General features: G+C 44.9%; 1 protein-coding gene across 1 annotated transcript; it reads right to left on the bottom strand.

The window, feature by feature from the left end:
* Positions 1–2464: 2464 nt before the first annotated feature.
* LOC112655437 (keratin, type I cuticular Ha3-II) lies at positions 2465–8854 on the bottom strand. The gene is made up of 7 exons (XM_025440552.3): positions 8455–8854; positions 6955–7037; positions 5365–5521; positions 4287–4448; positions 4067–4192; positions 3722–3942; positions 2465–2936 (listed from the first exon to the last, which is right to left on the bottom strand). The coding sequence occupies exons 1-7, from the start codon at positions 8800–8802 to the stop codon at positions 2810–2812; spliced, it is 1224 nt and encodes a 407-aa protein (XP_025296337.1). The 5' UTR covers positions 8803–8854; the 3' UTR covers positions 2465–2809.
* Between the last annotated feature and the right edge of the window lie 1301 nt (positions 8855–10155).

Genomic DNA, 10155 nt, shown 5'->3' with positions numbered 1-10155 from the left:
AAGCAGGCTCCATGCAGGGAGCCCGACGCGGGACTCGATCCCGGGTCTCCAGGATCACACCCTGAGCTGAAGGGAGGTGCTAAACCGCTGAGCCACCCAGACATCCCTAGAAATGTTTTAACTGGCGAATGATACGCCAACAACTTCAGAATAGCAATTACCTCTGGGGGGACAGAGGGAGAGAAGATGGATAAATGTGGGGTTTTATGTCAACTCTTAACATTTTATTTCCAGAAACCAAACCAACCAAATAAATGAACAAAAAACCCCACAGCAATAGTGTAGACATAGCACAAGGTTAACATCTCTTAACTTGATTGTGGATTTATAAGTGTCTTATTATTTTTCATACTTTCATATGTTTGAAGTATTTCATAGTCATTTAAAATAAGAAATAACAGCAGTGCCTTGTTACACCAAGTCGTGAATCATAGATCATTGGCAGTAGGCTTCAGCCCATGTGTGTCATCCCTTATGTGAGGTGAGTAGTAACACTGAATCCCACGCAGACATCTCAGAAATCAGTTCGGCCTGGTTCTAGGACAAAGTGATTTCCCTGGCACTCCTTTCTCTTCTTCACCAAAGAAAGCACCATGGCAGAGACCAAGACTCAGGACAGCTGCCCCCAGACCCCAATTGTCCCACTGACACAACCTTGTCTAACAGAGAGGCAAAGTTTCATTTGATACTTTACACAATGAACAATAAGAAAAAGTATATTTACTGTGCTGACAAGTTGGAGCTCTCATTTGCAAGGCAAAGAACTGGGTGTTTGGGAGGCACCTGTCCCTGATAAAGGCAGCTGCTGGTTCCTGTGGGTAGACAGTGATCCCAGCACATAGGAAGAATGGATGGCATAGAGTGCATAAGGTACTCATATGACACATGCAGGTGGCTCCTGGGCAGGAAAGGCAAGAGGCCGAACTATACCAACTGGACCTGAGACATTCTGAGCGCAGCACGAAGTGTCACTCTGTCATCTTCTAGGGCTGTGCCTGAGGTCTGGATAAGGGAGCTCCAGCAGCACCACAAATATCAGCAATAGCAAAGCAGATGCTAAGAGAACCACAGTGCATTCAGACAAGGATTTATGACCAACATTGGAACAACCTTCGTCACAGCAGGGGGACATAGTGCCAGCTTCATCTCCAAGAGAGAAGACATAACTAGCAGTTTGGCCCAAGATAGGACAGTGGCCTTGCACGAGCCACAGAACACACAGCTGCGGGAGCCATCGAGCATGACCAGACATCATTAGGTACCAGCAGGGGCAAGGCACTAGCATAACTGTTGCTTTAATACTGGCAGACACAGAGACTTAATATCCTAGTTTCATTCTGAAGAACTTCTGAGGTAGGGAAGGGAGCTGGTTCCAAAATCCAAATTTAGTCCTTGTGGTTGGTTACAAAAAGTCAAACAAGAATAAAAACACTTTAAAAATCTGCTGTGTACTACCCAGATATAAGAGATGCCCTTTTTACTGTTAAAAGTTCCTCAATATTTCCCAAGGCAAGTTTTAGAGATGTCTGGGGGTACTAAGAGCATCATCTTCTCCCCTTGTGATAGTGTTGAAGGTTGTATAAGATCCTGGAGCTTGTTAAGGATGGGGTTCATTCCCTCACAGGCATACCTCATGTATAACTGACACTCAGAAAATGACCTCTGAGCTCCTTACTGTGTGAATAGGAAAGAAAATGAGTCAGGCTTCTGGGTGGTTCAGTTGGTTAAGCATCTGCCTTCGGTTCAAGTCATGATTCCACAGTCCTGGGATCGAGTCCCACATCAGGATCCCAGCTAAGCAGGGAGTCTGCTTCTCCCTTTCCCTCTGCCTTCCGCACTGTTCATGCTCTCTCTCGTGCACACACTCTTTCTCTCTCTCTCAAATAAATAAATAAGATCTTTAAAAAGAAAAGAGAAAGAAAGAAAGGAAAAGAAAGAAAGAAGAAAGAAAAGAAAAAGAAAGAAAAAGAAAGAAAGAAAGAAAGAAAGAAAGAAAGAAAGAAAGAAAGAAGAAAGAAAAGAAAGAAAGAAAGAAAGAAAGAAAGAAAGAAAGAAAGAAAGAAAGAAAGAAAGAAAGAAAGAAAATAAGTCCTATCCTACAGCTCCTGGTATTTAGTTGGTGTTCAGTAAATGTTAGCTCCTGTTCCTCTTCTATCTAGCAGGCACTTAGAAAGAAAAAGTGGAACTTTCTAGAAATGTTAATAGTGTGGTACCAGTCAGCTCCCATAATGAATATTCACCGTATTTGGATGAGGCCTCTTACCTTAGTGGTCCCACGGGTTCCTGGCTGGCCCAAGTAGATGGACGCCAGGCTCACTGCACCTAATGAATGTTAATTAATGGTGATGAAGCCCTCTGGGGAGAGGATTAATGACACAGTCCTCCTGTGCTTTCAAGTGGCTTTATAAGAAGCACATACAGAGTAAACACTTTGGAAAGAATGAATACAAATGAGAACCATCACTGCTTTGCAAGAGGAAAGTTTATTAGATTTACAAAGGGATTTAGGGACCTGTGAGGAAGGTCAAAGCAACAGAGAGAACCACAACACATCTCCTATGACACCTTCTCAGCCCAGACCCATCAGACCATCAGGTCACAGAATAACAGAGAGAGCAGCCTTGAATAAAGGGGATCTGGTGGGCTAGGCTCAGAGCCAGGCCACACCTGGGCATTTGCTCTCCTTCCAGACCATGATTTATGGAGATGCCTGGGGCAGCTTCTGGGGCTGATGCTTGTCAGAGAAGCAGGACTGGTCCATCAATGGCCTTTCTGTTTTCATGCAATCCTCTTGCTGGTCCCGGGATATCTAGCATCCAAAGGTGTTGCAGGGCCCACAGCGGGAGCGTGGGCCACAGGGGGTACAGGGATTGGTGACACAGGGTCCGATGGGCTTGTCACATGCGTTGGTCGTGGCACAGGGGTTGCAAGGCAACCTGGGACACAGAATTAATAGCTTGTCAGCATGAGAGGTACAATTTTTAAAAGGGAAGAGCTCAACCCAAGGAGACAGAAAAAGCAGAAACTGTTCTCTGACATCTTGGGAAGCCAAAGCCTTGTTTGGATTGCTCTTTTTATCAAACTCTGAGATAGTTGGCAGAAAAGAGCAAAAAAGACCGAAGGTTGAATTCCAGCCCTGATTCTATAAGCCTGGAGTCATGGGGAAGTCACTTCCCCACCTAAGCCTCAGCCTCTTTGCCTGTAAGATAGGATTGGTAATACCTACCACACAGAACGTGTTCATGAAAATACTGTCAGGTGACAAGTACTGTACTCCATGAGCTAACAAATTGTCTTCTTTATAGATGTTCATCTATAAGATAGTTATACTGTCCCCATTCTGCCTCTATCAGATGATTCCAACAAGGATCAATCCTAAAGCACATCCTAAAGCACTACTCAAATATATGTGATGGTTTTTACAGTTTTGTTTTCCCTCTTGCTATGACAGGCCAACCGCGAAGGTAGGTTTTATTTACCCATCAGCTCCAAAAGCTTATAATTTGGAGAAAACAATCAGGTCTCATGAGTATCTTTTGAGACAGAAAATACCTTCCAGCCAGGTAATGACAAAAAAAATATCTTCCATGGTACACCACTGCAACAGAAAACTCTGGTCTATGCAGACACATTGGCCTCTGAAACTTGACCTTCAAACTCTGTTTTGTCCTTGAGTAAAACTGCATGTGCCTTGCAAGAATGTGGCCTGCTCCCTACTCACTTGCAGTCCTCGCTCTCCAGCAGACCCCGGTACGTGTTGATCTCACACTCCAGCCGGGCCTTGACGTCCAACAGCACCTGGTATTCCTGGTTCTGCCTCTCCAGGTCACACCTGATCTCAGCAAGCTGGGACTCCACGTTGGTGATCATGCACTGCACCTGGTTCAGCTGAGAGCTGTAGCGCGCCTCAGTCTCTGTCAGTGTGTTCTCCAGGGAGTCCCTCTGTGTGGGGAAGACAAAGAATGTCACAGAGCCACTCCCCAGGGGGCTTCTCCATGGGGTTTCAGAGAAGTCACAGGCTTCACAGGTTCAGGAGAGCATGGGCATTACCCTGAACAACACCCACCAGGTTGTGCTGAGCCTGGAGCTCAATCTCCAAGGCGTTGACCGTGCGTCTCAGCTCGATGATCTCTGCCTGGCAGGACTGCAGCTGCTCCGAGCTGGACACCACCTGCTTGTTCAGCTCCTCAGTCTGAAATAGCACAGGGGAGAAGACAGGGTCAGACCCTGCCTCAAGGGCCCCGAGGGGCCAAGGGCCCTCAGTGGCCACGTGCTGAGATGCCCACCTGGGTGGTGAACCATTCCTCCACGTCCCTGCGGTTGGTCTCCACCAGGGCCTCATACTGACTCCTGGTCTCATTGAGCACACGGTTCAGGTCCACGGTTGGGGCTGCATCCACCTCCACGTTGAGGCGGTCTCCAATCTGGCAGCGCAGGGTATTGACTTCCTGAGGGAGGAAGGGGGAAGAATGAACCCACAGGGGAAAAAAACAGGCTATAAATAAATTCTTTTTGAATGAGTCCAGTTTGGTGGGGAGAAGATTGCAATGGAACTTAGGAAGTATGAGTTGAAGCCCAGTTGATATAGAACCCTGCTAAATTACCTCTGTGTGATTCACGGTTCCTTTCTAAGTGTCTCCTCCTTCTCATGATGAGGCTGCTTGAATAAGTAATTGCTAATGTCTCTTTCCATTCCAAGATTCTATCATTTCTTTCTGATTTTTCCCTTTGCTCAGTAATGAGTCTGGCATGGTACCTGGTTTATAATTATTGCTACTTAAATATAGAGAAACCAGGTATAACTCCTCCCATTTATTTCATGGTCGTGTACCTTTATATATTGTCTACTTGGGGTAGTTTCATTTGCTTCAAAACATCTAATCTTTGATATGGGTATCTGATGTCCTACTATTACATTCAACCATGAAGTCTGAGTCAACCACTATTTGAATTCCTTCATCTCTCATTTTTCTCATCCATCCCTCCATCCATCCATCCACTGAGTTCTAGTATCTAGGTGACATATAATATGAGGAAGTTTGCTGTCTCCTTCTAGTCTTAGTCCTTAATATGGCACCTACACAAGATAATAGATCTTGTCAAGCATTAGGAAATATTTTAAAGATCTTTGTATGGATTTTTGGCCATATATCTGGTCCCAAATGGAAATAAGTCAGTTGACCATATTCTCTTAAGTAAGAGAAGTAAGCTTATGACCCATTCCCCCAGAATCCCCCAAGTGTGTTTTGAACAAGCAGCAAAATGTTGTGTTAGTTCTAGGGTGCTTAGCAGAGACCAACCTTATGCTGCTCAAGGGAGGTATAGAACTTCCATATGAAATGATGTGGGCTAGAACTTCCTCACCTGCTCATGGTTCTGCTTGAGACTCAGCAACTCCTCCTTCAGGGACTCAACCTGGGCCTCCAGGTCGGACTTGCACAGAGTCAACTCATCCAAGATCCTGCGCAGGCCGTTAATGTCCGACTCTACCAGCTGCCGCAAGCCCAACTCTGTCTGGTACCTGCACACACAGAGAAAGATCAAAGGGAGTGAAAAAAGAAAACTTTTTCAGGGCTTTACTAGGCTGGCCTAGTCAAATGTATTACATTTTTTAAGTTTTTGAACTTTTTTTAAAAAATTCCCTTTTTGGAAGGGGAAAAAAAATACCACCACGCTGAGTAAGAAGATCTATTTCCTGAGATCCCTGAGATCCACAGAGAAGGTTTTGGTAGGGGGGGGTCTATGTACAGTTTTAATCTGATATTGACTGCATTTGTTCTAAGAATTTGCACAGACTGCTATGGACTAAGCCCTGGCTTGCCTTTTAAGTGAGATGGTGAACTTCATAAGCCTGTTGTATAGATTATCTCACCATCCTTTCCAGCCACCTTGAAAGCAACCTGGTCTTGTAATAAAAGCACTGAAGTAGAAATCAGTTAGCTTCAACATTGCAATTATGACCATGGATAAATTCCTTCATGTCTCTGAGCCTTCATTTATAAAATGGAAACCAAACTAACACTTCACAGGGCTGATCTGAAGATGAAGAAATAGCATAGTAATTACAAATGTGTTGTAAACTATAAAGTTCCACAAAAATGCAAAGAATTCTTATGATTGCACACAGAAAATGATTACAATCTTATGATTGCACAGAAAAAAGTGATATTCTGGGATCCCTGGGTGGCGCAGCGGTTTGGCGCCTACCTTTGGCCCAGGGCTCGATCCTGGAGACCCGGGATCGAATCCCACATCGGGCTCCCGGTGCATGGAGCCTGCTTCTCCCTCTGCCTGTGTCTCTGCCTCTCTCTCTCTCTCTCACTCTCTCTCTGTGACTATCATAAATAAAATTTAAAAAAAGAAAAAAGTCATATTCTGAAATCGATTTTGCCTCCTATTTTTGTGATTTAATAACTTTTTTTCCGATGGGCTTATAGTGACAAACCTATATTAAGAAACAGGTGTTGGGATGCCTGGGTGCCTCAGAGGTTGAGCATCTGCCTTTGGCTCAGGTTGTGATCCCGGAAACCTGGATTGAGTCCCACATTGAGCTCCCTACATGGAGCCTGCTTTTCCCTCTGTCTATGTCTCTGCCTCTCTCTCTCTCTCTCTCTCTCTCTCTCTCTCATCTCTATCTCTATCTCTCATGAATAAATAAATAAAATCTTTTAAAAAAAGAAACAGGTGTTAAATTCACTTTTAAACTTGGTCTACATGTTAAGTTGAAAAAAGAGAAAGAATGGTGATTTCTTTCACTCCTTAAAAAGAAGTTTAAAATGCAGCACTCATGCATACAGTGAGGAAACTGACTTTTAACCCAAATAACTTAATGCAAGAATCTTCCCAATGCCATCCCAGACAACTGCTGCTTGCACGTGCCCAGGACAGAGTTCATCATGTTGCAATCCAGCCTGTCCATTACTAAATTGCTCTGATCATTAGAAAAAATCTTACTTGGTCCTGAAGTCATCTGCAGCCAGTTTGGCATTATCGATCTGCACCACCAGCCTGGCGTTCTCAGACTTGCTGCACAGGATCTGCAGACAGGATTCATTATAAAATGAATTCTATTAAGAAGGAATGCCTTCTGTTTTATAACGAAAGGCCATTTTTTTCAAACACACACTCTTTCCAAATAGCTTTGAGTTTTCTCAGATGTTCAGTTTGGGGACAAAAGGAGAATTCATTAAAAGCACTGTTCATTTCAAAACTAAAACAATCAGGGAAATGTGTCCTTTGTCATGAATTCTTCTCCCCGTGGTCTGCCTCTGGCTTCCTGCAGAAATTGAGCATACTGGGTATTGGGCCTCCCTTAAAGTGACCTGTGTCCCCATTTGCTCAGAAATATGGGGGCTCCTGAGATGCTAAACCCAGAAAAATCCCAGCCAAACCTCGTCCATGCTTTTGCACAGAGCTTCTCCCTCTATCTGGAATGCCCTAGGATGTCCTCACACACCTAACAAGACCCTTCCATGATCCACATTCCCCCTCCAGCCCCTAGCTCCTCCTGCAGGGGGTCACTTCCTCCACACGCCCCCACAGTGCTTTGCACTTAGCCAGTTATGCTTCTCCCCTTCACTCTAGCCATGTGTTCCATGTCTGTCTCCCCTATTAGACTGTGAGCTCCTGAAGGAAAGAGACTGCCTTACTCTGCACTTGATCTCTCACTCAAGCACTGTGCCTTGTATTCAGTAAATGAGGGCAAATGAATGCATGCTCCTCAAATTGCATGTCCCTTTCTGGCATTCACTTTGCCAGCATTACTGAGCAGTGGACAGGTAATCTCCTTGGAGAATCAAAGGTTTGTGCCATTGAATATAAACCCCTCCTCATCCATCAAGCCCTGCTCAGATATTCCTCTTCTGGGAAGTCTTCCCTAATCTACACCATGTATCAAGTCCCACCTCTGTTTTGACTCTTTCTTTATCTTCACCTCTATGCTTGCATTTCTGGCCTTAAATTCTCACCTGCATACTTGCTCTAATGGATGGTACAGGGTCTATGTATATTAGTGAGGCTTATGGGGTCAATAGCTCTTTTGCTTTTCTATGGATACAGTCTCTTGCTCTTTAAATATTTGAGGATCTACTTAGGAAATTCCTAGCTCCAAGAAATAATTCAGGGGCATATTTTTTTAAGGCTTTAGGCCTAAAACCAAGACCAAGATATCATAATGGAACTAAAAAATTAGTTACTCTGTTTTTAGGTAAGAAGCAATGTAGGATTGCTATGACTGATCATAGTCTAATGTCTTATCCTGCCCCAGTCCATAGCCTTCCCTGTAGGGTTTTCCAAATAGATTCTCTAAGATGATTTGATGTGTCCTACCTAAGCCAATGAAGTCGGCGTCTTTATTATCACAGCTTTGAATAGTCTTAGATCCATTCAGAAGTCGGTATGTTTCATTTAAATAAATACTTAACTAAATCGGCAATGTGGTGCCCACCCCCTCACCTTCTGCTGGAGCTCCTCAATGGTCCGGAAGTAGGACTGGTAGCTGGGACACACGAAAGGCACCTGCTGCTGGCACCACTCCCGGATGCGGCTCTCCAGCTCCGCGTTCTCCCGCTCCAGCTGGCGCACCTTCTCCAGGTAGCTGGCCAGGCGGTCGTTCAGGAACTGCATGGTCTCCTTCTCGCTGCCATTGAAGGAGCCCTCGCAGAACCAGCCACAGTTGCCCACGTTGGCAGGGATGTTGCAGGCTCCAGGCAGGGTGCAGGTATGGCAGCTGGGGGGCACGCAGGGCCGGGAGGAGCAGGTGGAGCGGCAGCTCAGGTTGGGCAGGCAGCAGTTGTAAGGCATGGTGCTGGAGGGAGTGGAGCTCTGAAGGGCAGTTTCAAAGGCTGATTCCTCTCTCTGGTGTAAGCCCTGGTCCTTTTCAGGGCTTTATATTCTGTCAGCAGTGGGTGTGGTGACCACATGCAGCATTACCCCCTTTTACCGTATTTGCCAATTTTCCCATTTGTTATTTAGCCACCTCACGCGAGTCCTTTACCTCATAAAATGCTTTATTCTGGCTTCCTGCTAAGTCAGGACTCCTCACCAATTATGCTGGTTAGTTAAGTAAGACCTTCAAAGTGACCAACCCATTACCTTGCCAACAGCATCGATTGTTCACAGGGTGTTGAGTTAGAGTGACAGCTGTACCCTGCCCCCCAGAGAGGGGCATGTCTATGCCTCTTTCTCCTAAAGGAAGAAACATCTGTGTCTTACCCAACTCCTGTTCAGTGAGGATTCTGTGAGAAAAGCCATTTAAGAGAGCCCACCCAGAGACTAGACTGTTTGATAGAGAATCCTGGAAGCTGAGATCAGAGCAACCCACGAGGCCATCCTGTTCAACAGCCTTTTACCCTTCCATCCAAGCAAGATAGAGGCAATTCTCCTCTCTCCTTACAGGGCTGTTGGAAGCCTCCCTGCCCACACCAGGCTCCATTTCTACTCTTACTCAATGTTCATAGAAAATTTAGGAAACTAACAACTTGGGAGAACCCACCCTGCATGAAGACTGTACTGTATGCTTACACACAACATGAATGCTATCAGAATGGCTGATCATTGAGCACCCACTGTTCAAAGCACACAAACCCCCTATAGGGTTTGTAGATGAGAACACCAAGTCTCTGAGAGGCGGCCTGTGGTCCCAGAGCTCCTATGTGGTAATCCAGCATTCAAACCCAAATCTCTCTGATTCCAACAGCCATGCTCTCTCCATCACACCAACTGACTTCCAATCTCCTCACACTGAGATGTGATAGTGCATACATAGATTGAGTTCAATGAAGCTCAATCACTACTAGACAGTATCCCCTCCTAAATTAGAGTGGGCCACAAAACAAAAGCCTGTTCTCTATCCAAAGGTAATTTCTATTCTAATGGAAGGAAGTCTACTGAGTAAGTATAATACTTGCTAAAAGCTTGAAAAAAGGAAACCCCTGATTTGATATAGAAACATCTGAGCCCAGTTCTCCAAAGGATGTAATCCTGAAAAAACACCACATCACAACATGTTTAATAGCATCTTGTGATCATCAATACATCTTGGCAAACAAATGTTCTGCCCTTGTGCTATTCCAGATGAAGATACAAACTATGAGGATTTTATGTTTAATCTATCACTGCTCAAAACAGGACAGACACTCCTTAAAGCAGTTCCTT

This window comes from Canis lupus, chromosome 9 (genome assembly GCF_003254725.2).
Source record: "Canis lupus dingo isolate Sandy chromosome 9, ASM325472v2, whole genome shotgun sequence".
Lineage (NCBI taxonomy): Eukaryota > Metazoa > Chordata > Mammalia > Carnivora > Canidae > Canis > Canis lupus.
This window is presented reverse-complemented; position numbering and strand designations above follow the sequence as displayed.

What these genes read in the sequence shown, in the direction of transcription:
- LOC112655437 (XM_025440552.3), bottom strand. Translation starts at nt 8,802, where the DNA reads ATGCCTTACAACTGCTGCCTGCCCAACCTGAGCTGCCGCTCCACCTGC. An exon ending in TTGAGGAGCTCCAGCAGAAG is followed by an intron (nt 7,038 to 8,454) that starts GTGAGGGGGTGG and finishes TCCTGTCTGCAG; the next exon opens with ATCCTGTGCAGCAAGTCTGA. An exon ending in AGGAATGGTTCACCACCCAG is followed by an intron (nt 4,193 to 4,286) that starts GTGGGCATCTCA and finishes GTGCTATTTCAG; the next exon opens with ACTGAGGAGCTGAACAAGCA.